General features: G+C 38.1%; 13 protein-coding genes across 14 annotated transcripts; 9 read left to right on the forward strand and 4 right to left on the reverse strand.

The window, feature by feature from the left end:
• The first annotated feature begins 12 nt into the window (after positions 1-12).
• Gasu_25930 (uncharacterized protein) lies at positions 13-2393 on the forward strand. The gene is made up of 5 exons (XM_005706467.1): positions 13-199; positions 250-809; positions 862-1137; positions 1186-1446; positions 1499-2393. Exons 1-5 carry the CDS (start codon positions 28-30, stop codon positions 1748-1750), a joined length of 1521 nt encoding a protein of 506 aa, XP_005706524.1. The 5' UTR covers positions 13-27; the 3' UTR covers positions 1751-2393.
• A 9-nt stretch (positions 2394-2402) lies between these two features.
• Positions 2403-3919, forward strand: Gasu_25940 (cell division control protein 42). The gene is made up of 5 exons (XM_005706468.1): positions 2403-3259; positions 3312-3358; positions 3414-3496; positions 3549-3663; positions 3717-3919. Exons 1-5 carry the CDS (start codon positions 3073-3075, stop codon positions 3882-3884), a joined length of 600 nt encoding a protein of 199 aa, XP_005706525.1. The 5' UTR covers positions 2403-3072; the 3' UTR covers positions 3885-3919.
• Positions 3920-3976: 57 nt separating this feature from the next.
• On the reverse strand, positions 3977-5332 carry Gasu_25950 (transducin family protein / WD-40 repeat family protein). The gene is made up of 2 exons (XM_005706469.1): positions 5160-5332; positions 3977-5106 (listed from the first exon to the last, which is right to left on the reverse strand). Exons 1-2 carry the CDS (start codon positions 5286-5288, stop codon positions 4003-4005), a joined length of 1233 nt encoding a protein of 410 aa, XP_005706526.1. The 5' UTR covers positions 5289-5332; the 3' UTR covers positions 3977-4002.
• A 10-nt stretch (positions 5333-5342) lies between these two features.
• Positions 5343-6423, forward strand: Gasu_25960 (HSP7-interacting protein). The gene has a single exon (XM_005706470.1). It carries the CDS (start codon positions 5355-5357, stop codon positions 6381-6383), a length of 1029 nt encoding a protein of 342 aa, XP_005706527.1. The 5' UTR covers positions 5343-5354; the 3' UTR covers positions 6384-6423.
• A 4-nt stretch (positions 6424-6427) lies between these two features.
• On the reverse strand, positions 6428-7092 carry Gasu_25970 (small nuclear ribonucleoprotein E). Its single transcript, XM_005706471.1, has 4 exons — positions 6968-7092; positions 6827-6916; positions 6712-6776; positions 6428-6661 (listed from the first exon to the last, which is right to left on the reverse strand). Exons 1-4 carry the CDS (start codon positions 6998-7000, stop codon positions 6592-6594), a joined length of 258 nt encoding a protein of 85 aa, XP_005706528.1. The 5' UTR covers positions 7001-7092; the 3' UTR covers positions 6428-6591.
• Positions 7093-7117: 25 nt separating this feature from the next.
• Gasu_25980 (RNA-binding protein) lies at positions 7118-11032 on the reverse strand. The gene is made up of 4 exons (XM_005706472.1): positions 10889-11032; positions 9151-10833; positions 8680-9100; positions 7118-8614 (listed from the first exon to the last, which is right to left on the reverse strand). The coding sequence occupies exons 1-4, from the start codon at positions 11000-11002 to the stop codon at positions 7359-7361; spliced, it is 3474 nt and encodes a 1157-aa protein (XP_005706529.1). The 5' UTR covers positions 11003-11032; the 3' UTR covers positions 7118-7358.
• Positions 11033-11232: 200 nt separating this feature from the next.
• On the forward strand, positions 11233-15003 carry Gasu_25990 (AAA-type ATPase). Of its 2 annotated transcripts, XM_005706474.1 has the most exons (4): positions 11233-11457; positions 11509-11819; positions 11867-12564; positions 13128-15003. In XM_005706474.1, the coding sequence occupies exons 1-4, from the start codon at positions 11283-11285 to the stop codon at positions 14890-14892; spliced, it is 2949 nt and encodes a 982-aa protein (XP_005706531.1). In that variant the 5' UTR covers positions 11233-11282; the 3' UTR covers positions 14893-15003. The 2 variants fall into 2 exon arrangements, with proteins under 2 accessions (XP_005706531.1, XP_005706530.1); XM_005706473.1 differs by having other exon boundaries at positions 11233-11819.
• Positions 15004-15012: 9 nt separating this feature from the next.
• Positions 15013-16150, forward strand: Gasu_26000 (anthranilate synthase component II). Its single transcript, XM_005706475.1, has 2 exons — positions 15013-15855; positions 15903-16150. The coding sequence occupies exons 1-2, from the start codon at positions 15016-15018 to the stop codon at positions 16119-16121; spliced, it is 1059 nt and encodes a 352-aa protein (XP_005706532.1). The 5' UTR covers positions 15013-15015; the 3' UTR covers positions 16122-16150.
• Positions 16151-16162: 12 nt separating this feature from the next.
• Positions 16163-18073, forward strand: Gasu_26010 (uncharacterized protein). Its single transcript, XM_005706476.1, has 2 exons — positions 16163-17404; positions 17463-18073. Exons 1-2 carry the CDS (start codon positions 16190-16192, stop codon positions 18039-18041), a joined length of 1794 nt encoding a protein of 597 aa, XP_005706533.1. The 5' UTR covers positions 16163-16189; the 3' UTR covers positions 18042-18073.
• A 69-nt stretch (positions 18074-18142) lies between these two features.
• Positions 18143-19253, forward strand: Gasu_26020 (uncharacterized protein). The gene has a single exon (XM_005706477.1). The coding sequence runs from the start codon at positions 18309-18311 to the stop codon at positions 19140-19142; it is 834 nt and encodes a 277-aa protein (XP_005706534.1). The 5' UTR covers positions 18143-18308; the 3' UTR covers positions 19143-19253.
• A 9-nt stretch (positions 19254-19262) lies between these two features.
• Positions 19263-20369, forward strand: Gasu_26030 (uncharacterized protein). Its single transcript, XM_005706478.1, has 2 exons — positions 19263-20252; positions 20293-20369. Exons 1-2 carry the CDS (start codon positions 19281-19283, stop codon positions 20293-20295), a joined length of 975 nt encoding a protein of 324 aa, XP_005706535.1. The 5' UTR covers positions 19263-19280; the 3' UTR covers positions 20296-20369.
• Positions 20370-20482: 113 nt separating this feature from the next.
• Gasu_26040 (phosphatidate cytidylyltransferase) lies at positions 20483-22952 on the reverse strand. Its single transcript, XM_005706479.1, has one exon. It carries the CDS (start codon positions 22289-22291, stop codon positions 20792-20794), a length of 1500 nt encoding a protein of 499 aa, XP_005706536.1. The 5' UTR covers positions 22292-22952; the 3' UTR covers positions 20483-20791.
• Positions 22953-23032: 80 nt separating this feature from the next.
• On the forward strand, positions 23033-24940 carry Gasu_26050 (DNA primase). Its single transcript, XM_005706480.1, has 10 exons — positions 23033-23096; positions 23147-23307; positions 23360-23596; positions 23643-23726; positions 23775-24002; positions 24052-24288; positions 24343-24402; positions 24462-24569; positions 24621-24665; positions 24716-24940. The coding sequence occupies exons 1-10, from the start codon at positions 23066-23068 to the stop codon at positions 24764-24766; spliced, it is 1242 nt and encodes a 413-aa protein (XP_005706537.1). The 5' UTR covers positions 23033-23065; the 3' UTR covers positions 24767-24940.
• The last annotated feature ends 7 nt before the right edge of the window (positions 24941-24947 follow it).

The raw sequence follows: 24947 nt of genomic DNA on the forward strand, positions 1-24947 counted from the left end.
ATTGTTTAGGTCTTGTAGCTGTGGACAATGACCGACTCTATTGGAAACGCAAACCTTATTGTAGGTACAAAGAGAACACAAGAAGCTTTGCAAACGGAAAGGGACATCAAAGTTGCTTCAAACACAAAACAAGCAGCCACTACAGAAAACATGAAAGAGTCCCCAAACAAGATGAGAACGAAGAACAACTCATTTAGAGGTAAGCCTAGTGTCTCGCCGATTTGCTTTCTTGACAAGTCACCTCAACAGGAAGTAGTTTATCAAATGGTAAGGAACCCAACTCGAACGATGCTTCAAATAAGCGCAACTACAAGTCTCGAAACGTTCCTAATATTACTCCAAAAGCAACCAATATTTCCACTGCAAGTACTCCAAGAAAAAGCTTTTTCAATTCCCAGATTGAAGCAATCATGTTTGCTTTTGGTGAGAGTCGTTATGTTCCTCGTGATATTTTGGAGTTGATGGAAGAAACTGTGCGCCAATTCATCCTATTTCTTATTGGACGTCTTTTGAAAAGAACAGATACAGAAGGAAGTCGACAAGAAATCCATTTGAAGCTTTCTGATGTTATTGGTCTGATTCAAAAGGACCGTCGCCTTACTCGTAGAACTTGTGCATTTGTAAAATCAGTTGGTGTTCCAGTTGATGACAAATATAACTCTAAGCATTACTCAGGGGATAATTATTCAGTCATTCGCAATCTTTTGGCTCCTTCATCGGAAACAATGCCAAAAATGGATTCAAAATCTTCTCATAGAACTCCTGAAATACATTGGAAGGATTGTGAATCATTAAATGAGACAACAGAAGTAAGTACTCTTAGAATAACGACTTTATAGACTGGTCTTAAAGTGGTTGAAGAATGGCAAGCCTACTTGTCACAATAATGATCATAGTCATAAGACAGAGACAAGTCGTCTACATGCTTCTTCTGGGAGTTCAGAAGTAACTAGGAAATCAAGTGACTTCATTGAACAGCAGTTGCTCTTAAATAACATTGATATTATGAATATTTTAGTTAACAAGGCTGCAGCTTCTTTAAGTCAAGTATTCTCGCAGGCAATGTATCATGAATATTCTTTCTGCAGGAAAGTTGCCATTACAGCAAGTCCTTCACAACAAAGGAATTCAATCGTGGTAAGCTGCTTTGAATAACTTTCTATCGCATAATAATTATATTGCCAGGATCAAACTGGTCACTTTTTACAGTGGTTAGGAACCGCAGAAAATGGAATTCATTTGGATAATGCTGTTGTTCATGCATTGGGATATCTTTCATGGGAAGCAATTGGTCTCATAACTCAAACAAGTTTGGTTCTTCGATATATGTCACAAAGTATATTTTCTTCCAAAACAAAAGGATTGGAGAATAGACACATGAGCTCTCTGGATCCTCGACGTTTATATTGTTGTACTGCGCAACAGTTCATCCTTGCATTACGTCACGTAAGTTGTTATAGCTACCTTAAGCTGCATTCGAATCATTCTGTTTCATTAGGGTTTAGGAACATGGCTTGTTTTGCCACTAAATGACGAAGAACTTCGTGGTATTGCAAAGGAACTTGAGAGGAAAAGTAGTTTGGGAGATCGTTCAACATTTGATATCAGTAGTTGGCATATTCGAACAGTTAGTCAGTTACAGGTATTTCAATTGTTGGATACTCTGAGGTTTTTGCGTGATATTCGGCGCAATGGAACTTATTCGAGTGTACTTGTCAATCTTTTTGGCGATTCATTATTGGGAAGATAATAATGGGAGTTTAGATATTTGTCATCTCTCACATTGGTTGCCTTATAGATAATGTTATGCGAACTTAATGGAACTCATTTTAGGAGAAATAGTAGCAAGAATGTAGAAACTCGGAGTTTGACCTATTTATTTCGGAATGGATATTGTTGGCTTGAGATTTTGAATAATTTTGTCAAGAGTTTTGTCAGGCTATGACTTTTCTAAAGATTGCCTCCCAAACGCTCCGTTGAAAGATGAATTGTTTCTAATAGGAATATTGTTGACTCGATTCAGTTATAGCATATATGTTCACAGTCACAATTTGCTTAGAATTCAGAAAAGACCGAATTGTTTCGATTTCTCTTGGCTTTATCTTGTATTGAGGAGACGATACCGTCAGGTTATTCAGTTGACAGTTCTCAGAGAATATGAGGAAGAATATCATATGAATAATGAAGCTAGAGAAATATGAAATGATTCATCAACGGATAGTATGCAGTGATAACCTTTTGGATATGAACTGTGAAAGAAAAGTGTCATTGGAATGATACAACTTGCCTTTATAAGAGCTGTAGACTACAAAAATTTTTGAAAATTTTACTTGAAGTGATTGCAAAATATTTGAGTTCTCCCGAACCTGGATTCTTCTTGTTGACATTTAGATATACTGGAAGCCATTGTTTTCTCTCATGACAAGAGTCGTAAATATCCAATGAAATAATCGAAATCATTGTATTCTAGTAGTTGGCTACATGTCACAAAGGAAAGAAACTCCTCAATTGGAATAACAATAGAGAATGAAATGTCTTTTCAAGAGAAGGATATTTTCGCAACCCAACAACAGAGACTTAATCCCCCAATGAGAAATTGTGATGTGGAGAAAGAAAAAGCAATTGCCGTCGACGAACGTCAAAGGTTGGAAGATTTTATTCAAAGAAATAAAGAACAGTTGATACTCATTTGTGTTCTTAAATACACCAGATTAGAATAAACTCTGTACTAGCTGAGGTTTATACCTTGAACGTACAGGGTTCCAGACAATCTGGTAGAATAAACGGCCGGTCCTTAAGGCTATCTGACTTGACAGGTTTGCACTAGTGAATCTGTCAACTCCCCTTTTTGGAAGCTGTGTCAGATATTCGAGTCATAACCGTCCAACAATAATCTTATAGTCTTATGTGTGTTGATAAAGCCCTTCTTTAGAAATAGTCTTTGGGAAAGCATTATCTAAAATATAGTGTTATTTCCTTTCCCCTCTTCAAAAATTGCCGCTATTGAGACATTCATTTGAATTTGAAAAGTGTGGATTGCTAAAGCTTGACTTATCCTTTGCACGATACGCAATGAGCATAGAAAAAACCATCAAAATTGTTGTTGTTGGAGATGGAGCTGTAGGAAAGACTTGTATGCTTATGTCTTATACTACCAACCGTTTTCCAACCGACTATGTGCCTACAGTATTCGACAACTACACAGCAACAGTTATGGTCGATGACGAACCAGTACAAATAGAACTTTGGGATACTGCAGGTATGAAATAACACAAATAAAAGAGTCTCTTGTCCATAATGAATTCCTTTAGGCCAAGAAGACTATCAAAGACTGCGAGCTCTTAGCTATTTTCAAACGGTACGTGGTCTGTCTCCATTTCTTCTTTCTTTCGAAACAGACCCTTCACTCAAAGGATGTATTCATCTTGTGTTTTTCTCTTGTCAATCCACCTTCCTTTGAGAACGTTGAAAGTAAGTGGATTCCTGAACTTCAACGGTAATTGGGAACTTTGGCAAGTTGTGAGGCTATTAATTGCTTCCTTTCATAGAAACTCTCCTGGTGTTCCCATTATATTAGCCGGTACAAAACTTGATCTAGTGAATGACCCACAAGAGTTGAGTAAACTTTCCAAACGAGGACAATCACCTATAGCAGTAGAAATGGTATGTCTTGTGCAACTGGCTATTCGTCATTTTCATGATTGTGTGGGACATAGGGAAAGCAGCTGTCTTCCAAAATCGGAGGAGTGTATCGAGAGTGTTCTGCATTTACTCAAGCAGGATTGAAAGAAGTATTTGATGAAGCTATTCGTGCTGCATTAGCGCCGAAATTATCCAATTCAGTTTATACCAGCACTAATCAAGCCTGTTGCTCTATATCTTGATGGTTTTGTGAATATATAAAATATACATTTGTTTATCTTTTGAAAGGAATCGATGTTATTGTTTCATGTTAAGTGTATAAACCAACTTAAGTAAAATAAATAATGGCTATATTCTAAACTAAAGACTTTGGAAATACCATAGCGCGGCGACCTTGTTGCGATACACAAAATGGTCATCTTCCTGTTTCATTTGTCTGTTGGATGAAAACCATTCACTTTCAATGCTCTCAGAACTACTATCAGAACCTTGTTTCGATCCCAAACAAGAATGACTGCGAACTGGAAAACAGCGTTGACCTGAACAGCTTGCAAGCAAAGGAAAACAAGGATTCCAAGAGACACTAGAAATACTCCATCGACTTGCATTCCAAGACATGAAAAGTCTTCCATTTTGTAAACTCCATAGTCGAATAATGCCATCCGTTGAACCACTACATACAAACTTTCCAGTATGATCGATATCAAAGCCTATTCGCTGATTGGTCTCACTCTTTCTTGACAAACGATACACAACTTTATTTGTATTGCGAATATCCCAAACAACAATATCATCGTCTTTTCTTGCTCCTGCCAACAACAAAGTGGAAGAACCTGGAACAAAACGAACCATAGTTATACCTCCATTGTGTGCTCGCATAGTTGTATGCAAAAAGTTAGCTTGATCAACACGATAATCACCCAGTCCAACTACGCCTGAAAAAGAACCTAGTGTCAAATAATAGGGTTCTTCTATTTTGCTATCAATAGAAGAAACAATTCCTCTCAGAGATGGGCCTTGTCCTCGATAACTGGTCAACGAGTATTCAATAAAGTCTCTTCCTGGGCGTTGAGTATCAAATACACATAAACGACGATGAAATCCACAAAATATCGAGTCTCCAAAAGTAGAGAATCGAATGGAATGTGGACTTACTAACTCGTCGCAGTGATTATAAGCACAATAAGAACATCGATAACTTCCATCGTTGCCATCCCATAGATGAACTGGATGATCCTTGCAACAAGTAATAAAAGCACAAGTAGCAGGATTATTGGAATCCATGAGAGGAAACCAGTCCACATCACGAACACACTCTCCAACCATGATTCGTGTGGAGGGTTTACAAATACGCAAGTGTGCAAAATGCGAGTAGTTGAGGATATCGTTAGGACTAAAATAAAGAGAAACTAGTCTACTCACGTCTATCAATAGAAAACGTGAGCCATCTGGTGCAAAACTTATCTGTGTGCACAAGTATTAGACTGGAAACTTGGAATGACTTATTAAAGGCTTACTTTCTGTAAGTGATAGAACGGTTCATCTTCCAACAGAGACACTTTCGTAGCTGCTATTGCAATAGGAAGGTGTGACTGTCGTTGAATAACTGGATCCTGTAAGGTTTCTTTTGTGGCAGTTGTCAGCATAACCACCAACTGTCGAAATGGGTTGCCACTCGTCAACCAAAGAAATAATTCCTTATTCTACAGAAAATGTCAAATGATGACTCTACTTTGGAAGAGAATAGCCGTGAACCTCAAAGACAAGTTTCTTCAACAGAAAGAGTTGAAGAGGAAAATGCACAGAGAATAACCAGGAATTTGCACTCCTTACTTCACTGGTCTGTTGAAAACTCTTCTGGTGACTACCAGGCCAATGATAGTTGCGATACAGAGAACGGATCACTAGAAGAGCAGCTTATTATGAATCGAAAATGGTTGGAAGCTCTTTTACCAAATGATGCGGAAGCCATGCGCCTTTTAGGAGAGCAAATAGCAGACTCGAACGTGGATGACTCTCAGAGAACCCAACTGTTGGACGACTTGGAAGCTTACATAGAAGATATCAATTGTGCGATCAATATGGATAAAGTGGGAGCTTTCAAACCTGTTTTGGAATGTCTGAGAATAGACTCTAGCGAAGCTGTGCGTGCCAAGGCGCTCGAAGTCATTGGTTCTGCATTGCAAGATTCCACAGAAGTCAGACAAACATTTATGACATATGAAGAAGCTATACCTTTGTTAATTGAGTGTATGCGAGATAATAGTTCGCTTGTTCGAGCTAAAGCAGTTCGAGCAGTATCCGCGTTATTACGTAACTTTTCAGCTGCCATTGGTCCTTTTCGTTCAGCCAAAGGAGGGGAGATATTAGTGCAAATGGCAACAACTGATGAAGATAGAGCAGTGAGACATCGAGCTTTGTTCTTTCTTGAACACTGTTTACAAAGTGAAAATGATTGGTTTGCAGTGGAAGTAGCAGCTAGTCCTGCTTCCGTAGCCAATATTGTTCAAAGGCTTCGTATTCGACAGACTGATAATATCGAACATGCCAACGATGTTTCTGAGTTGGAAGCAATCATAGGAGCATTGACTACTTTGGCTAGTTTCCCAAAGACTGTAAGAGTGCTTCATGATGCTGCTCTCTTGCAAGTTCTAGAACAACTAGAGTTGCGCGATATTCATGAAGACTTGACGAACAAAATACAGCAACTTCGGAACAAGCTATCAGAGTCACGTTATTAACTCTGTACCATTCTATCGGATATTGTTGTTTCATTTTGTATAAAAGTCAAAAGAAGCAAGTTCATAGAAAAGCAACTCCGAAACAAGTTGATTTTCGGTCACTTTTATTATGCATATTTGATATCCACTCTGTACCTACAAATAATGGCAGAGTACGTTATTGTCTGCCGAAACGTCACAAAGTTGTTTTGGAGCTCCTCTCCCTCTGTTAAGTTTGTGCAGGTTGAATCAGTGTTATTGTATCACCTTTGAGAAGAATTCTACCCAGATTGATTCTTCTACACACTCCTCTCAGTCCTTTTCAACCAACCAAACAATCTCAACTCACGTGTTCTTCTTAACATTCCATTCAACTGCCTCATCCAATACCAAGTTCATGTACTCATCAAAACCCTATGACATTTTTAATTCTTTGATGTATCACAAAGTAAACGATAACTGACGCTAATTCTTCCCTCAATCCTAAAGTTCGTTTCTTCGTATAACCAAATAACAACCTTGGTTCGGTTTTGCAAGAATCGAAATATCAAGTTCTAAAACAACCCGTCGATTTATCACAACATGAAACGACAAACATTACTTACTATAGGTTGGGTCATAATCTTTGAAGGTGGCATGGTGTGTAGTTGAACTTGGTAACCAAAAGCAACCAATGGAACCCTAATCCCAAAATGAAAATAAGAATGGGCCAACGAATCACTTCTCCTTTCACAATATATAACATAAGAAATATTCTTCACAAAGAGCATTGTACGTATATACATCTCGTTTATTTGAAATATCACTGAAAAAGGCACACATACTTAAGGTTGTCGGAACATTATCACATAATTAATCTTCATTGTGTTTTCTAATATGATAAAGCCAACCATCACACAACTGGTTATTGAAACTTTCTTACGATACTCATAAGGATTGAAAGATCATGGAGCTATAAACAAATTCAGTACCCAAACCAAAATGGGTTTTAAAATATTATCTCTTTCTATGTCGTCCCTTTCTCTGCATAGTAGTACTCGTAAGAACCAATCGTTTTAATTCTTCCTTTTCTTCCTTTTCCATTTCATCAACAGCCCTCGATGCAGTTACCAAAGAACTATTCGAAGGAATATTCAGTAACCGAACTTGAGGCTTCCCTCCTCTTCTCATCAAAACTTGAAACGGCACATTCTCATCCATGCCATGCTGCTGCTTTTCTTGGTTGCGCAATGAATTGATATTATTATTCATCACATTTCTAGCCGAGGAAAGTAACGGCCGAAAAGAAGAAGAAGAACTTGCAGCGTTACGATTTTGACTCGCTTCCGAAAGACTTTCAGTTAAGATTGCAAAAATTTCTTGGTCAAAGGACTCCCTTTCCTGCTCCTTCCTTGGAGCATTTGATATTTCAGTATCCTCCTCTTCAACTTCCGAATCTTCGCTCAATGACTCTGAGTCATGAACGGATGACTTGTCAGCGTTTTCAAGCCCTTCACCTTGATCGCCCAAAGATGCCACTTCGGTCGCACCTTCTTCTTCTGGGTGAGAAGTACTTGAAGAGCCAACTTCATCTTCACTAGCGATGATTTCCTCTCTTTCATCTGCTTCCTTATATGAAGAAAAACTCCAATCGCGTTTCATCGAATTCATCTCCTCGGAGAAACTATCTTCTGACCTAGAAGTTCCATCATTGCTGGCAGAATATGAAGTAGTAATATTGGTCTTCTGTAGGCTGCCTATAGTCAAGTCTGGAACAGAGTTCACTTTGTCGACTAATTGCTCCCATTTCTCAGTCAACTGTCCACCTGTAATGGACGCTAGAGAAGATGCAGAATACATCTCTGCTATTTCAGTGACTAAATGCTGCAAATGAATGGGCAACAAGCTCAATACTTTAATGGACAAATCTTCTCCTGTTCCAATACCTTTGCTAGATTGCCATATCATTTGGAATAGATGCAATAAAAATGTCTCCATTTTTCTGAAGGATACTGTATCTAATAACTCCAAACCACAAGTCTCAAGAAGTGAACAAACCATTCGTACTCTGACAAACAAACCATTTTCCTGTTCCACCAATAAAGATTCGTTCCAACCATAAGAAATAATACAATAAGCCAAATTCATGATAAACCTGCCATTGACGAAACGCGTCTTGAATAATTCTCCTAAAAGCTTCAACTGTGCAAGTCTTTGCTGTAAGAAACGGTTGTCCTGGTTTTCAAGAAGACAAAAGATAGCTTCAACAATTCCTAAATAATACATGATTATGAAAATTATCAACTACAGTAACATGCTGCTGTACAAGATAACTTACCATCCACAATACCGATTCCAATGGAGTCTCTATATTTTGAATATTCAGTGATAACCTTTGACATATCTCCTAGACAGTCATATGGAAACTTTTCAGTTTGCAGAAACTCGTCAACAAGGAACGTTTCCATTTCCATTGTACAAGGGAGTTTCCTTAACTTTTTCACCAGCCAAGGAAGTTCTCGATAATGGTAGCGAGTTTCAAATAGAATATGATGAATAAACTCTTTCAAGGGTTCTCGTTCCGCGTTCTTTTCTTGTTTAGCATTCAAAGGTCTCACAGTATAGTACGCATTTTCCACCATTACTTCATGTCTGGGTTCCAAATTCTTTACAGATCTTAGACGCCACAGTATATCTAACAGACTGCTCGTTCTATATTCCGTTTCCGACTTGTTGTACAAGAACTGACCACAGGATTCCTTGTTGACTTTAGTTGATAATTCTTCCAATACAAAATGCAACTACTTACAAGAATAGCACATACTATGTCTACGTTATAGTGTGAGAAGTCTTCCAAGCATAACTTAACGTAGTTCAATACGACATGTGCCGGGAACAATCGAAATTTTGTCATTTCACTTATCCATCGAGCATTCCATATTCGACACTTCAGATGGTGTTCTCCAGTTTCTTTCTTCTCAAAATAACTCATGAAGTCATCTTTCAAGACTTGCGTGACATTTGCTGCAATGTCTGGATATATAGGATTGAGAGCAGCCACAAGTCTACTTGCTAAAGGAACCATTTCAGGATTTGCGAACGAAAAATTGAACAAAACTTTCACTAGCTTTTTTCTTATTTGACTTTTCTTGAAAATTGACCAATTTTCTAAGCACCATTTATCTATCTCGTCCATATCTGAACAGGACAACAGAGATGATAATGCATCCTCTGATAAACGAGACTTATCAGATTGCTCTCGACTGATAGAGTTGTTTCCGTTCAAAGAACTTTCAACATTCTCATTTTGATCCTTTTTTTTCTCCTCTTGAATATCTTGTTGAACTACAGGGGAGTCCAGAACAACAATACTTGGCAAATCTTCATAAAACTTTCGTTCCGCTTCTGTTTCAAAACATGATTTTTGCGGTTTCTCTGTTTCAGTCTCTTGTGTGAATGTATTGGAATAAGAATCCAATGAGTTTGGTGAATGAATGTTGCTTTGTTTTTCCTCATCTTGGATAATAATAATAGGCATTTGAAACCCCAATAAACTGCAAAGCGTCTTGATATTACTAGACAGCTTAATAAACTGTTTTCGTTTGCTTTGAAATATATTTTGTGTGTCTTGCTGTACTTCACCTTGCATTTGACGAGAAACACTCGTTTCTTTCTCCAAATCTGTAATCTCCCTTTGCAGTTCATTTAAAACACTACAAGATTTTTCAAAAAGTGATTCGTAGATGCCAAATATCTGTTTCTTCTCCTCTTGGCTCAATATCCAATATTCCCAACCTTTCTTATATTCAATTTCTGACAAAGGATTGTCACAATCAGTTGGAGGAAAAATGAGCAATTCCGCAAGGTAGTTCTTTGCTAATGAAGTAAAAGCATTGACCGCTGAAGCCAAATCACTTCCAATATTGGTAGACTTGTTAGTCTCCTTAAGAAATGCAACCAATTTGAAAGAGGGCAAAATATTCACACAGCACAACTCCACCACCAAATGCAAGAAACTTCTCTTCGTGTTCCAATCCAAACCACTGCTTTGTGAGATATTACGAGACAAATGTTCCACAAAGTGATCAGTGAATTCCGGATAACGCCGATATATTTCGGAAATGACTTCGACTACAGCTGGGACGTCCGCTATTCTAAATCTTGCTTCAAAAAAGGCTCCACAGATCTCCGAAATATACATAGACAAGTTGAGGGTCTGTATTTCAGCCAGTAGTGATTCTTTCGTATCCCTCGAGACACTCTTAAGCTTTCTTACTAATGCAGTGCATTTTTTCAGGGAAGATTCCAGCCTGTAGTCATCTTGGTCTATAATAGTCTTTGTTGTTGTTCGACACTGGCAGTTTCTTCTTCGTAGAGACCACCTTTCCTTGCTACGTTTCAATGCTTCCATATCCTTTTTTGGCATTTCACTTTCTACTGTGTCTGAAACACTAGAGTGTGCTTCTACCATCTTTGTTTGAACACTGGCTTCCTATGAAATTTCACAGAGTTGGCAAGAAACCCCAATACGTAAATACAATTTCTACCTTATTTTCGGAATGAACTGCTTCCCTGTTTTGGTAAGTGTTATGTACACCGTGCTGTGTTTCAACTTCTTTGTACTGCTCTAATATGGGTAAGACTTGTCCACTCCTATCCATTTCCCACCAATTCCTGTTTGTCAATCATTCCGGGATGAAATTAGCAGTCCATAAGTATTTCTATTCACATATTAAGCAACTAACATAGAATCGTTCTTCCCTCTTTTCATAATCGTTTATATGTGTGAATAGTGACATGGAAACAGTGGGCTCATTACATGGCTATAAAAATGTACTATCAACAATCTGACAAGTTACTCTATTCTTCCTTTTATGGTATAGACACGAGGGTGCATTCCCATTACAGTACAATCTTTTTGTATTTCAAAGAAACTTGAAAATGCAGACCCCTGCATTCGGACTGTCTCCGACACCTCTATTTTGTTGTAAAACTAACTTGCCAAATAGATTTTTTCGTAAAACGTGTTACTGTTGTCAAGAAACCTACTTGAAAGAGAGAAACTTGCTGATATTCGGTTTGGGATATCTTGGAAAAGAAATAGCTGTGCAGCTTGGTAAGAACAATCAAGGTATCGGGAATAATCAATCTTATGTTTTGGGAATAGCTAGACAAGGTTGGAAAGTAACTGGAACTAAAAGGAAACAACTAGTGGACAATGAATTAGTAGAAAGGTATCACGCTTCTTGTTGGTTTGAATGCGAGAGATGGTTACTGTTCCTTTGTAGTGGTGTCGAGGTTATCGAACTGGACACTGAATCTTGCACCCAACTGAGTGAAACTATCTTGCAGAAATTGAATTTAGCAAATTACATATTGGTATGCATACCTGCGAACCATCGAGGAGATCCTCTGCTGAGCCAATTGACTGATAAAGTCAACTTGCACCATTTGTCCAAAGAAAGAATTCGGTGGATTGTAGGTTTCATCTTTGAAGGCAACGAATAAAGTTCAAGCTGTTGTAGGGATATATTTCTTCCACAGTGGTTTATGAACCTAGCGAGACGGATAGTTGGATTGATGAAAGTGCCTCCTTAGCTAGACATGTGAAGAAGGCATCGTATTACATTCTGGCGGAAAAGCAATGGCAAAGATGGACAAATGATGCCGATATCCGTCTCGTGATATTTCGCTTATCTGCACTTTATGGTCCCTGTAGAAGTGCATTGGATACTTTGATTAGAATACGTTTGCTCCATGGAAGTGTTGAAGACTTTTTGCAATCGTCCTCTTTTGTTGGTGATGTTTTGGTTTCACGAATTCACCTAATAGATGCTTGTGAGAAGGTTATTGCTTCTATGGTTGATGAGTCGATGCTTCCTTTCAATCCTTGCATCGTCAATCTTTCAGATGACCTTCCTTCCACTCGTGCTGAATGTTTTTATCATGCACTTGAATTATTGGATGAATCCACTGTGGAAGCATGGAGTGCACTTCATATGATTAGAGAAGATAAACAATCGTTTCCAATTGGAGTATCCTCTATTTCACCCTTTCAAGTTGTTTACGGAGACAAACGAATAAGGACACGGATATCGGAATTGAAGAAAGGAAAACGTATTCTTAATCAACGAATGAAAAATCTGTTGGGTGAATCCTTGCATTTCCCAACTTTTTGCCAAGGCCTTTTGCATGTAAAGAATAGCATTTTGATTCGATATCGGTCTGTTTTCAAGGACTAAAAAAGTGCAATTTCCGTTCGGTTTGAAACAAATTTTTATGTATCTTCCATATTCAAGCTATTCCGACGGAGATTGTTGAGCTTTGTTTCACTACCATGAATACTTTTCGCAACAATTATTCTTCCACTGACTCAAAATGGGCATGCAGCGTTGTTTATTGAATGGGAAATTCCTGATATTACCTTGTAAGTTGAAGAGTTTGGTGGGTCGCAATATAGTAACTGGGAAAAGAATGACATGGCGTAATACTTTTCTTGTACACGATGGAGAATATCAAGTCGGTTGAGATGAATGAATGCTGTAGAATAGAGAATTTTTTGAAGAAAAAAGAGTATACAATGATATGTAACTCCTCTTCTTTGTCGACAGAATGACTTTACAGACTTGGCCTCAAACCGAAGACCATAGAAAGAATTTTTCCCCACGACAACCAGATTGTCTTCTCAAATGTCATGTTTCTTACGTTACTTACTTTCAAGTGCTTGTAAGAACTCTGTTGGTTCCCGTAGTTTTAGGTATCTACATACAACTACAAATACTACAGGATATTGGAAAAAAGTATTGTTCAATACTCGGGACAAGCTGAAGACCCCAAGGAAGACTCTGTATATATCTGCATTCACTCTAGTCTGCGCAACCACACTAGTTGCCAACTGGGAACGAAAGAAACTTTTGCAACGCCACAAAGTACTCGAGAATTATTTTTGGAATGCAATCCAAACTTTCAAAATGTTCTGCCTCTTGAGTTATTGCCTTGTGCTGCTGCAGTTCCTTCCGATGGATTGGATGGCGCCAACCGTGGAAAGAGACCTTCTGGAAGTGACACGAGTGGAAAAATTAGCTGGGAAGAAATACGAGCTCGCTTTCTTCAAGCTCAGTCGCTTATTCCTGGTGCCTCAACTCCAGTGTTATTACAGTCAGATAACAAAATCTCCATCAAGTTTAGTGCACGTACAGAGGCAGATATGTTTGACGTGTTGTTGACAGCACTCTCTGGATTATACTCAAGTACAGCAAATATGTCGGGTCTCTCTGGAAGCTTGTCGAAGAATGAAAATAAGCCTGATATTCGTATAGAACGTGGAGCTTCTTCTGCTTCCATCCAAATAGCATTTCTTGGAGAGTTTTCGGTCTATACTTTTGTTCCTAGAGTGGGTCCATTTAGTCCAGAGTTTTGTTTTGAAAAATATTCAACTACATTATCGGAAAGTGAGCTCCAAGCTCTTTTGTCAGCCTACGAAGCTGCACAAAGGCCTCGAAATCACTATGCTCGTCGAGCAAAATCTCCAACTCGTTCTTATCCATTGCCTCCTTCTTTTTCTGATGACTGGAAAGACACTGATGAGTCTTCTTCTTATTTATATAAAGGTGGTGGTGGTGGTGGTGGGAGCAGTGGAATTCCAACAGTTCCTAGGGAAAATAGTTTTGATGAGCTTGAGGAAAAACTTTCGAGATTTGGAGCATCAGTTTATCATAGTGAAGAATGTCTTTCATGGGATACTTTGGCAGGTTATAATGAACTGAAACAAAGAGTTGAAGAAACAGTGACATTGGCATTGAAATATCCTGAAGTGTATGATATGATTGCCAAAAATACTCGCGAAAGATTCGAAACAAATCGTCCCAAGGCTATCTTGTTTGAAGGTCCACCTGGAACAGGAAAGACATCCATGGCGAGAATTATCGCCAGCCGTGTTGGTGTTCCGTTTGTTCATGTAACTATGGAGAACGTTACCAGTAAATATTATGGGGATAGTGAAAAGCGTCTTGGAAAAATTCTCAAAATAGCGAATGACTATGGTCCTACTGTTATTTTTGTGGATGAGATTGATGCCATTGCTTTATCTAGAGACAAAGACCTTCATGAAGCATCTCGAAGAGTAATGTCGGTATTACTTCGTCATTTGGATGGTTTGGAAGGTCAACAACAATCCATATTGATTGCGGCAACGAATAGGAAGAACGATTTGGATGCGGCACTCTTGTCTCGTTTTGATATGGTTTTCACTTTTGGCTTACCTGATATCAAGTCAAGGGAACAAATTCTTGGTTTGTATGCCAAGCACCTATCGGAAAAGGATAGAGAAACCTTGGCAAGTCTTACGGCAGGATTTTCAGGAAGAACATTACTAGATGCTTGTGAAGAAGTGGAACGAAGGTGGGCTGGAAAAATCATTCGTGGAGAAGTGAAAACGAACGAGTTACCGCAAGTAGAGGAGTACGTTAATGTATTGAAAGAGCGCAAGTCGAAACATTTCATTGAGAAACCACCTTTTTTACGAGCTCCTGAAGGAGATGAAATATTCTAAAGGAAAATGGAAGACTTCACAATACGGAGATTGTATCATCGCAGAACAACAACAACGGAGATGGTTGATGATGGATGTCGTTTGTCTATTGTCTAGTTGACTGTGTATTTTGTTTTATTTAGAATGGAAAATGTAGATAACTTTATTTTGTGTTTTCAGACTTGTGTTATTTTGCCAAACACGAGGAGCTTCAGAGCACTCACTGATTCTTTACGTGTACACCGAAAGCGGAAGTTCTTTTTTCAAAGTGTTTTTTTGCCTTATCAACTATTTTTTAAGCACTCAAGTCATTCACGAATATCAGTCACAGCAGAGTGGAAACCGGAAGGTTTGATGCAAAACGTTGTGGAAGAAAAGTGGAAAGAAGTTGATGAGCTCCAAAATTCTTTAGCTGCTCGCAAGGATGGCCCCTTGAGTTTAAGACTTCAATATTTTGCCGAGCAACATCACCCCCACTTAGTTAAGACGCTAAAAAGTCACAGAGGCAAGTTAAAAGTTGTCGGCGACATGAAACGGACTACTTATGGAACGAAGCCAAGACAAAAGTTGGAGATAGCTGATATTATCAACCCACGGAAGACTGCACAAACGATGGTGGAAAGTGGTGTTGATGCTATTTCGGTTGCTGTCGATTATTCAGTTTATAGCGGGACTTTTTTTGACTTGAAAGAAACGGTAGAATTTGTGAAATCTGTCGATTGTGAGTGTTCGATACCCGTTATTTGTAAAGATCTTGTTGTGCATCCTTTACAAATTGCTGCCGCAAAGGAAGCTGGTGCCGATGCCGTTTTGCTTATTGCTGCTGCCTGTTTATCGGATCTTCCAGAGTTGTTGAATGCTGCAACAGTTGTTGGTTTGGATGCCATTGTAGAATGTCACAAGGAATGGGAATGCGAGTATGCGATGGAATATGGGGCAACTATATTATTGTTATCGAATCGCAGTAGAGTGGATGGAGAAATAGTAAGTAACATTTATAGTTGAACATTCAAAGAATAAGAAAATTTTAGTATATGGGAACTGCAGAACGCTTAAGAGGCATGATACCCAACTTTATTGCTACTATTGCGGGGGGTGGAATAGAAACCAAAGAGGAAGCGTTTTCTATTCAAGACGCAGGCTTTGATGCTGTAATCATTGGTCGTTCACTATTTCGACCTTCTGGAATGCAACTTGTGCATAGTATTCAACAAAGAATAATAGAAGAATCCTTGCCAGGTTTCTTTTAGAGCTAACAAATAAAGAAAGTTGAAATGCGAAACAAATTCGTGGTTGTTAGCATCAACTTTGTCACTCCATGCAGCAACCAAATAATACCGAAGAATTTTTGCGGTTAATATCAAGTTCTCATACAGAAGATAAATGGAGAGGTCTACTTATGGCAACTGGTGCTGTGAGGAACTGGACAGAAGAAGAAGTTCTGGCAGTTTTAGAAAACATAGGCAACTCCTTTCTCGTTGGTTTGTTGGAAAACAGTGAAAAACAACGAGATGTAAAAAGCAATGAAAGTGCTGACCTGATTTCTTTGTCCCTTTCTTTACTAGCTTCGAGTTGTGTTTCACACAAAGTTTGTCAAGGTAAGTTTTGGAGTGATCTACTCCCTCATTTGGCCAATATGATACTTCGCGAAAGCAAAACTCGGAGGGAACAAGAACAGTTGCAAGTTGGAATCCTGACAGAAAGGGTTGTTAACTGTTGGATAGTTGTATGCTCAGTATGTAGTGTGCAAGACGAACTTTTACACTGGTTTCTAAAGAACAGTTCACTCCAAAAGTGTATGGTTGAACTCTGTAAGCATATGGTGAAGAATGAAACCCTATTCAACAACTCCCAAAAACAGAAACAACTGGTACAACTCGTTGTAGGAATGAGTTACTTGGCTTTGGTTTTATCAAAGACAATTGAAGCTATCCGAGTGAGAATGCTCCTGCCGCATATGTTACTTGTTGTAGTTGTGTTTTTCGATCGACTGAGGGAACCTAGTGTTAGTTTGGATATTATTCACCAACTGTATCTCTTGTCACCTTATTTTTGTAGCATTTTTAGAAATGAGAAGCAACGCTGTATGAAGTCTGTGGTATGGCAATTGGATGGGCATTTGCGCAATGCTATCGAGTATAGTTTATCTAACCGATTAAACGACGCTCTTCGTCATAAATTGTTTTCTATAGTTGTTGGAGAGCTCAAGATTTGGAAATTGTTCGAGTTTAATTTCACCGAGAATATGCTGTCGACATCTTCTTTGTGGAGATATATGCGTTTGTTGTTGTTCATGTGCTCTGTGGAATTGGGAGTTCATCTAAGAGAAGTACTTCGTGCACCTATGGATTCATTGGAAAATGAAAATAATCGAGAAATTCATTTGGTGAATATCTTTCAAGTGATAGAGTTATCTATTGATTTGTTGCAACGAAGAATGATAGAAACGGAGGAGCAACCTAGTGAGTCGTTACGAGCCGAGGAAAGGGAAGAGGTAAAAGTGATAGAAGCATTAGTAGAAAATATTCAAGTGGTAGGCTATCCCTTTTTATCTACTTATTTACACCATTCATCAATCTATTATTCTTTAGATTGTTGATTTCTTAGAGGCGGAACCACTTAAAAGAGAGCAAAAGGATGATCGCCAATATATTCGATTATTCAAGTATTCTATAGTTGGATTTCGAATAGTGTGCTGCTTTAGCAGTTTACAACTTCCTGTATTAGAAAAGCGTATATCTTTGGTTCTTGTTTATTCTTGGAACACTATCCTGGATGATTTTGAAGTTATTTTGACAAGTATCGAATGGGATATCTTGTACGACTTGATATCATGGACTGGTTTTGGAGTGACTCGTCTTATTGAATATAGTGATATTGCTATGAAGACTTTTGAATGTGAGATTTTTTCGAGGGTTTGGATTCAACTTCTACAAGAGTTTGTTAAGAACAGGAGCATTATTTCTACGATGACCGGTTCTATACCTGTTACCCAAGTTATTTATAACATTATTGAGATATTGGTTTGTCTCTATGAGTTTCCCAGTAATCGGAGGTACATTAACGATCACAAAGATACACTGATGTCGATTCGAACACTTTGGCCATCAGAAGAGTTGAAAAAGTTGTTCACAAGCGATGAAGTGAGCCATGTAGTCGCTTCTCAATAGCTCGTTGCCCCTCAGTCACACGTGGAAGGGAGGATTGATGGAAGTCGCATCGATTTGCTATGGGGGAATCGTTTCATCGCGAATCGACATTCGGGCCATGGATCGGATTTCGAATCGCCACAGTCTAAATCGAACGTCAAACATTGGTTTGTTGCTCTGAATTCCAGTGTGGACTGCGCAGAATAATTCACAAACTACTAGCCCTTTGTTTCAAATTTATTTGTCTGTATTCATTTAGCAGTAGCGCACTAGTTCGCAACTCATACAATGTATGCTTCAACTATTTCTAGACCTCCTGTTATTCAACCCTGTCCTTATGGGACCCCCTCTCATACGTTTTCCAGTTTCCTGAAAGAAAGTAGAGCGCCGCCGCTAGGGGACTATACTAAAGAAGCTGACCATTGGAGTCGTACAAGTTCTCAAACCAATAGTAAACAGGGGCATGAAAGAGTAGATTATCCAGAACAGTGTAAAAGGCTGGAAACGTGGAGGATGTCAGTCTGTGAACCCTTTGTGAAACACAAAGGCCACAAGAAAATGTCGGAAGAATCTAGAAAGGAGAGAAATCGAAGGCTTGCTAAAGAGTTTCGTGCAAAAAAGAAAATGGAACTGCAGTTATATCAAAGATGGGTTGCTTTTCTTCAGGGCGTTGTGAACGAGTTGAAGACGGAAAACGACAAGTTGCGCCAACTTGTATCGGACACAAGTGCTTGTAGTAAGGATAGAATTCAGGAAAGTTCTGTTCTCTCCATTAGTGATAGAAGCAAAGAGGAGCAGGCAGTTACCATTGAACGAAAGACGAATCCCACGTTTCATCAAGATTTAGCACTCTTTAGTGACACTGCTTTGAAGACAAAGCATATTGCTACCACAAATCTAACCAGTCTTCCTTGTATCTTTGATAGCAATGGGAATCCATTGGAAGAAGGATATCCCTTGTCCCCAGTATCCGAGCAAGTTAGTCCTTGTCGTATTCATGACAACGTAAATTGGCAAATGACTGAAAGGAATCAATCCAATACAAACGCTGTTGATAGAAAGAAGCGGTTATCCACCGGTGAAACATCTGTTTTGGGTATCGACTCACTCGTACATTTTTAGTGTCGATTAGTGGTTGTGAAATGTATGTAGCTTAGCCTGAGTTTTCTTCTTTTGTCGAGCAAAAGTGATACTAGAGAATATAAATGTCTTTTCACAATTGAATTGGTTTTTTTTTTTTCACAATGATTGTCCCTGAAGATGAAATCATCCTCTAGTACTGTAATTCCGGTGGACCCATTGAGCAGACTTGTAGACCAAATAGCACATACTTTTTGTTTGAAATCACCCAACTTTCTGAAAATAAGCAAGGCTCTTCGATATGGCGACTTGTGGCTTTCATCAGAGCAACTTTGTTCGAGTGAAGCCACTGGAAATAGTCAGCTTATTCAGCATGTAAAGAGGGATTGCATACCACAACAAATTTTTCTCAATCGTTCTTTCGTAATACACTTGTTATTACCTGAAATAATACCCGATGGGGTTCATCTGTTGCCGTGGTCATCCTACCTCAAGATCCAACGGGAGTGTTCGATTGGCATAGTCTGTGTGGTACAACAAGACTTTCAACACCTTGGTGAACTTCGCAGTTTATTATTTGCGAGCTGTGCTTATTCTCTGTTATCGCAAGTTGGAGTATCTACCCGTTTTTATATTTATATGACTCCAGTGGAAGCAGCTAGTCTTGTTGAGAAAGTGTCATCTTTTTCTAATCTTTTCCGTTCACTTGGAGAAGCCCTATCCCAACAAGCAACTGCAGTTTATCGTGAGCCTTTGGAATGGCCAGCAGTTGAACTCCTTAACCGATATTATGATAGCAAGAGGCAGATGTTTTGTCTTTCTTTGTTATCTCAGTATCATCCGTTGCCGAGTTGGTGTTATCCTTTACAAGATTGGTATGCTCCTATGAATTCCTATAGATATCGAATGTTTGGTTATCTCTATCATCTTCTTGCTACTCAGATGGATGTGGATCGCATGTTATTATTTACCAGTCCTCAACAAACTCATCTCATGAAACAAAGTATGCTAGCTGCAGCATTGTATCAACCATTTGCTTCTCCTATCATCTTGTTAGACAAGATAAAATGGATTCCGTGTGGAGCGACATATGATCATCTCGACGAATGTACCGATAGTCATGTGGGCAACGAAAACACAGATTGTGCATTTGTATCTGCACGTTGTATTCATTCACTATGGGGTGGTAAAGTGAGTCATCCCACTCATCTTTTCTGTCCTATGCATTCCCATCATTCTTTTGTTGTGGATAAATGGTTGTATCAATATGCTAGAATGGCAACATTGTCACAATCTATTCCACGACAACATGTTGACTACTCTTTGTCATTCATTCATCCCATAGAATGGAATATTTTTTACGAAAATATTCTCTCTTATTATCGAATATTACCATCTTTATGCCAGCAACTTGTGAATCACAGTTGTTCCACTACAACAACTTTTCATTTATTGACAGAATGGTTGGCCAAAACAACAAGCCATTTCACACAACTTTACAGTCAACTTAGAATAGTCATAGAAAAGGTAAGGAAAGGCATCTGTATACCTCCAACTAAGTCATTTTAGGAACCAAATCATACAAAAACTACAAATTCCTCTTTTGTTCTTCGTCAATGTTTGGTAATTGTATTGCAACAACAAATGAAGCATATATTCCAACTGTTACATATCACACCAATGGAAACTATCTAAGTGGAAACTACTTGTTCATTCATCATGTTCTGCAAAACATGCTGAGGAATCGACTTTTCACGAAGAAGTTGATAAAGTTCCTGTAAAAGTTCCAACTGTTCTGAAGTGCTCAACTCCAACACCAAACTCATCAAGTTACCAACATCGGGAGTATTTCGAAGTACAAAATTGATCAAATAGACATAAGTAAATAGACCCATCAGCAACTGACAATCCATCCTATCTGTTACCCCACCATGACCGGGAATAAGATTGGCAAAATCTTTCACTTTAAATGCACGTTTCAAACCTGAAGCAAAAAACCCTCCAAACGGTGCAATAATGGATGCAAAAAGAGAAAGAGATATTGAATGAATCTGCATGGGAAGCAAATCTAAGAAAGGATCGAAAGACTCATCTTTTGACCAAATACAAAGGCCAGTAACAGAACAAATTGCATCCAACACTTTTCGAAGATATCCAGAAGAATAACTTTGTGTTCCCAAACGAATAAGAAATTTTCTAATAAACTGCGGCAACTCCTTACGAAATGAAATAAAAGTTGGTGATGGTTTACAACTGGCATGACAGAAAAAGCCACAATCCATAAAGTCAAGTTTTGGACAAAACATCAAAGGATATCTTCCAAGAATACGAGCAAAACAATAGCCAAATAGAATTGTGGCAATACCTCCACCTATATATCCTTCCCAAGTCTTCTTCGGACTTAAAGAAGTTAACTTGGTACGTCCAAAAAAGAAACCGATGAGATAAGCAAAAATATCATTCACAATAACCAAGGAAACTGGAAGCAGAAACCAAATCATACCCTGCCGAGTATTCAATACCATAAAATGAGCTTGTAATACGACTATCAAAATAGCTACGTGCACCCTTGCAAATACACCAAACTGATATGCATATTGAGAAGGTTGTAAACTGAGTACAAAAGCAACAAATAAGGCACAATATAGTGAGAAACACACAAACGTATGATGAATAAAAAAGAATCGTAAAGGGTAGCTTTTCATAAACCACAGCTTTCTGTCTTCAAAGTTGGCTAACACTGCTTTTCCGTATACAAAATAAAGAGCTGTAAAGAAAAAGCACCAAGACAAAGTTCTAAAGAAAGGCAGCTCTTTCTTGGAAGAAACTTGACCTAGTTGAACTACTTCTTTAAAGATGGCGGTTTCTAAAGAGATTATGAGAATGGACACCCATAGGTGACCTGCCGAGATAACTCCAAAAAAAGCGGATAGCATAGCAACTGTGGTCCAAAGTCGAACTATGAAGCTTCTCCATTTTCCTCTGAGTGGTTTTGGAAAGGCGTCCAAGGAAGCACTTTTATTTTCTTTGGTTTGTAAGGCTACTCCCATTGCTGTTTCTATTATTTGTTGGTTTCTCTTTGGGAAAAGTGAAACCAATTTTCCAATTCTTATCAATAAATGAAAGTAATAGAATAGAATAGAGTCCAAAATAAGATAAAAGAAAGGAATCCCTCTTTGGAGAATACACATCGAAGATAGAGAGAAGGAATACTGTCCATAAAATAGAAGGAAGGCTTTCCCTTTGTTTTAAGATATACTGCTAGAAGAAGAAATATGTTGAAAATAGGATACATAAGAAAGCCTTTGAAGTTGGTTAAACCCCAAACACCTGTTATAGTCCCTCCTGCCACTGCGAAGAAGTTTTGACTAGAATATTGAGTGGGAGTTGAATCGAGTAGAAACACACTTACTAGAAACGAAATAGATACGTGTTATATTGTACTTCAAAGGATTCTGCGGTGGAAGACATTGAGAACTTTATGAAATCCCTATTGACACAAGTTGTTGTGGAATATGATGCGCTTTCCTCTTTTGGAATTCACAAAAATCATTTAGAGAAATGCTCTTTTTGGGATCAAAGCTTGAAGTATGAGATAAAAGTATCATGGAACAAAAGTAGAAACTCATCTTCTCACTTCTATGATAAATATCACAATATCAACCTCTGCAATGGATAGTAAAATGACTTAATGAAAAAGAACTTTGAAAATTCAAAAGTACTCTACTGACTCTATGAAGGAATTCATACGACTTGAGAAAAGATGGTGTGACTTGGACTATCAGAAGAAGGACTTTGGTAAAATTACTTGGCTCAAATTTCCTAAAGTGAACAAGGAATAACCTATTCATTTCCTTGAAACTTTTCTTTATCTTCCATATACGATAAAGTATATATCTGGATTGTATTTATACTAAATGCTCTAAAAAGGTTTCGATGGAAACCCGCGTCTTTTCAAATTTGCCATGAATCGTATTCCTACCTCTAGTTTCTATGGTAAGCATTGACAAATCAAGTCTCATAAAACACCCAATAAAACTTTAAAGGAAACAGTCTAAAAGGATACACTCCACCTGCATTGCGAGAAGACGCTAAGAAACTTTATCGAGGTCTCTCAACAGCCAAGTGCTTTCATTTTCCCACTCAGAGCGCTGCTTTAGAAGCAGCAGCGAAGCTTCCAGGATTGGAGTTGTTCGCTGAAGATTTGGTAAATCTTAGTATTTTCCTTTGTGGTAATATTTATTGAGGTACTTTTCAAGGATTCTTCTGGAACAAGACATTACTTATTGGCTTCCTACAGTGACTTTTGGGAAATCTACAGGAAAAGAACCAGCAAGCATTTTTATGAAGTGATAAGAGAAAACGTATCTTGTAAACTTTATTTTGATCTGGAATATATCCGAGCTTGCAATACCCACGTTCAAGAGCAGGTATTGGTGGATTCCATATCGAAGTTAGTAAAAGAAGGATTGAAGCAAATACTGAAAAGAAAAGAAGTAAGCAGGAAACCCAGCTTCCATCGTACTAAGGCATATACTCTAGTCTTCTTTGCTTCCTTACCTGAAATGTCTAGTTTTAGACTCTTCTTCTCAGGAAAAGTTTTCAAAGCACATCATCTTTCCAAAGGTAAGTCAAGATTCAGTTATCTCAGTATTCAATCATCTTGGGTATTAGATAGTCTTTCCTAATAACAGAATCACTGGAAAGTTTATATCTAAATTGTTACAAATGAGCGATATTTCTTCCCATTTTTTGGTTTTAAAGCCGAGTCGTGATGAAATGCAAACAGTTCTTGCAATAGATTTGAGCGTCTACAGTCGGAATAGATGTTTTCGTATTCTAGGTTCCAGCAAAATGGGTGAAAACAGACCCTTAACCATAGGACAATCTATGAACCAAGAGGTTCGTTAGGATTCTTCTCTCCATTTTTCTGACTGAATACTGAGAATAGTTATTGCATGAAACTTTGATATGCTATTTTTACCCAGATGATGTAATTTTAATAGATGAAGCTCAAATTGACTATATTCAACCACTCAACGACTCCTTTGAGATACCATTCACTCTTAAAAGTTCTTTGTTGCCTAACAAATACAATGACACATTTGCTACATCTAATAGTAAGTCATCTCCATTTCCTGAAATAGACAAGTTTATCGAGTCGGTGATATATGATCGGCAAGTGAAGGTTTGACACGTATTTGCTCTTCTACCCAACATGAAACCATGCTTGCATGAATAGGGCTCCATAAGAAACGTTTTGTTCTTTTCATCGTCTCTCAAGTTGGTATATAATATTCAAGTAAGTATGCAATTGTCACTATCCATCCAATTTTCACTTTTACCACAACCTTATTTTAGAAATATAGATATTGTCATCACATTGGGCGTCATCATAAAAGTAATCATATTGTATTGATAGTAGAGTTGAATACTATGGTTTACTATCAGAAATGTTTGGATCCAGAGGTTCGAATGTAATTTTATTTCTTTGACTTTGTGTTCTGATGCTTATTCTAGTGTCGAGCTATTGACTATCGCTCTCCTCCTTTACCTTTGCCAGAGGTATTGCATGGGCATTTATGATATTTAACTTTTTCTAAACTTGACCAAAGCATTTGTTACAAAACTTCCCTTTGAAAACTGATTTTGAAGCTTCCAAGTAATCTTTTTGTGAGCTTTTGAAGTGAATAGAAAGAGCGTATTTTGTAAAGTGAAGGCAAGAAGATATATAACTTGATATGAGGTGAAATGTTGAGATACCCTTATGAGGCCTTGTCAAGTGCTATTATCCATATGTAGTTTGTAAACTGGAATAAAAGAAACAAGCACGGTTATAAAACAACA

The sequence above is a fragment of the Galdieria sulphuraria genome (genome assembly GCF_000341285.1).
Source record: "Galdieria sulphuraria unplaced genomic scaffold scaf_19, whole genome shotgun sequence".
Lineage (NCBI taxonomy): Eukaryota > Rhodophyta > Bangiophyceae > Galdieriales > Galdieriaceae > Galdieria > Galdieria sulphuraria.

Bases quoted from the DNA above. Each gene is read 5' to 3' on its own strand.
- Gasu_25930 (XM_005706467.1), top strand. From the start codon at position 28: ATGACCGACTCTATTGGAAACGCAAACCTTATTGTAGGTACAAAGAGA. The intron at 810-861 runs GTAAGTACTCTT...AAGTGGTTGAAG, and splicing joins CATTAAATGAGACAACAGAA to AATGGCAAGCCTACTTGTCA. The intron at 1,447-1,498 runs GTAAGTTGTTAT...CTGTTTCATTAG, and splicing joins TCATCCTTGCATTACGTCAC to GGTTTAGGAACATGGCTTGT.
- Gasu_25940 (XM_005706468.1), top strand. From the start codon at position 3,073: ATGAGCATAGAAAAAACCATCAAAATTGTTGTTGTTGGAGATGGAGCT. The intron at 3,260-3,311 runs GTATGAAATAAC...GAATTCCTTTAG, and splicing joins AGAACTTTGGGATACTGCAG to GCCAAGAAGACTATCAAAGA. The intron at 3,497-3,548 runs GTAATTGGGAAC...TTCCTTTCATAG, and splicing joins TGGATTCCTGAACTTCAACG to AAACTCTCCTGGTGTTCCCA.
- Gasu_25950 (XM_005706469.1), bottom strand. From the start codon at position 5,288: ATGCTGACAACTGCCACAAAAGAAACCTTACAGGATCCAGTTATTCAA. The intron at 5,107-5,159 runs GTAAGCCTTTAA...TTGTGCACACAG, and splicing joins CGTTCTATCACTTACAGAAA to ATAAGTTTTGCACCAGATGG.
- Gasu_25960 (XM_005706470.1), top strand. From the start codon at position 5,355: ATGTCAAATGATGACTCTACTTTGGAAGAGAATAGCCGTGAACCTCAA.
- Gasu_25970 (XM_005706471.1), bottom strand. From the start codon at position 7,000: ATGCCACCTTCAAAGATTATGACCCAACCTATA. The intron at 6,917-6,967 runs GTAAGTAATGTT...GGGTTGTTTTAG, and splicing joins AGATTATGACCCAACCTATA to AACTTGATATTTCGATTCTT. The intron at 6,662-6,711 runs GTGAGTTGAGAT...AGGAGTGTGTAG, and splicing joins TGGAATGTTAAGAAGAACAC to AAGAATCAATCTGGGTAGAA.
- Gasu_25980 (XM_005706472.1), bottom strand. From the start codon at position 11,002: ATGGATAGGAGTGGACAAGTCTTACCCATATTAGAGCAGTACAAAGAA. The intron at 10,834-10,888 runs GTAGAAATTGTA...GAAATTTCATAG, and splicing joins CAGTTCATTCCGAAAATAAG to GAAGCCAGTGTTCAAACAAA. The intron at 8,615-8,679 runs GTAAGTTATCTT...TGTATTATTTAG, and splicing joins TGGAATCGGTATTGTGGATG to GAATTGTTGAAGCTATCTTT.
- Gasu_25990 (XM_005706473.1), top strand. From the start codon at position 11,283: ATGCAGACCCCTGCATTCGGACTGTCTCCGACACCTCTATTTTGTTGT. The intron at 11,820-11,866 runs GTAGGTTTCATC...AAGCTGTTGTAG, and splicing joins AAGAAAGAATTCGGTGGATT to GGATATATTTCTTCCACAGT. The intron at 12,565-13,127 runs GTCTGTTTTCAA...CAAATACTACAG, and splicing joins AGCATTTTGATTCGATATCG to GATATTGGAAAAAAGTATTG.
- Gasu_26000 (XM_005706475.1), top strand. From the start codon at position 15,016: ATGGAAAATGTAGATAACTTTATTTTGTGTTTTCAGACTTGTGTTATT. The intron at 15,856-15,902 runs GTAAGTAACATT...AGAAAATTTTAG, and splicing joins GTAGAGTGGATGGAGAAATA to TATATGGGAACTGCAGAACG.
- Gasu_26010 (XM_005706476.1), top strand. From the start codon at position 16,190: ATGCAGCAACCAAATAATACCGAAGAATTTTTGCGGTTAATATCAAGT. The intron at 17,405-17,462 runs GTAGGCTATCCC...ATTATTCTTTAG, and splicing joins TAGTAGAAAATATTCAAGTG to ATTGTTGATTTCTTAGAGGC.
- Gasu_26020 (XM_005706477.1), top strand. From the start codon at position 18,309: ATGTATGCTTCAACTATTTCTAGACCTCCTGTTATTCAACCCTGTCCT.
- Gasu_26030 (XM_005706478.1), top strand. From the start codon at position 19,281: ATGAAATCATCCTCTAGTACTGTAATTCCGGTGGACCCATTGAGCAGA.
- Gasu_26040 (XM_005706479.1), bottom strand. From the start codon at position 22,291: ATGTGTATTCTCCAAAGAGGGATTCCTTTCTTTTATCTTATTTTGGAC.
- Gasu_26050 (XM_005706480.1), top strand. From the start codon at position 23,066: ATGAATCGTATTCCTACCTCTAGTTTCTATG. The intron at 23,727-23,774 runs GTAAGTCAAGAT...CTTGGGTATTAG, and splicing joins AGCACATCATCTTTCCAAAG to ATAGTCTTTCCTAATAACAG. The intron at 24,289-24,342 runs GTTTGACACGTA...TTGCATGAATAG, and splicing joins TATATGATCGGCAAGTGAAG to GGCTCCATAAGAAACGTTTT.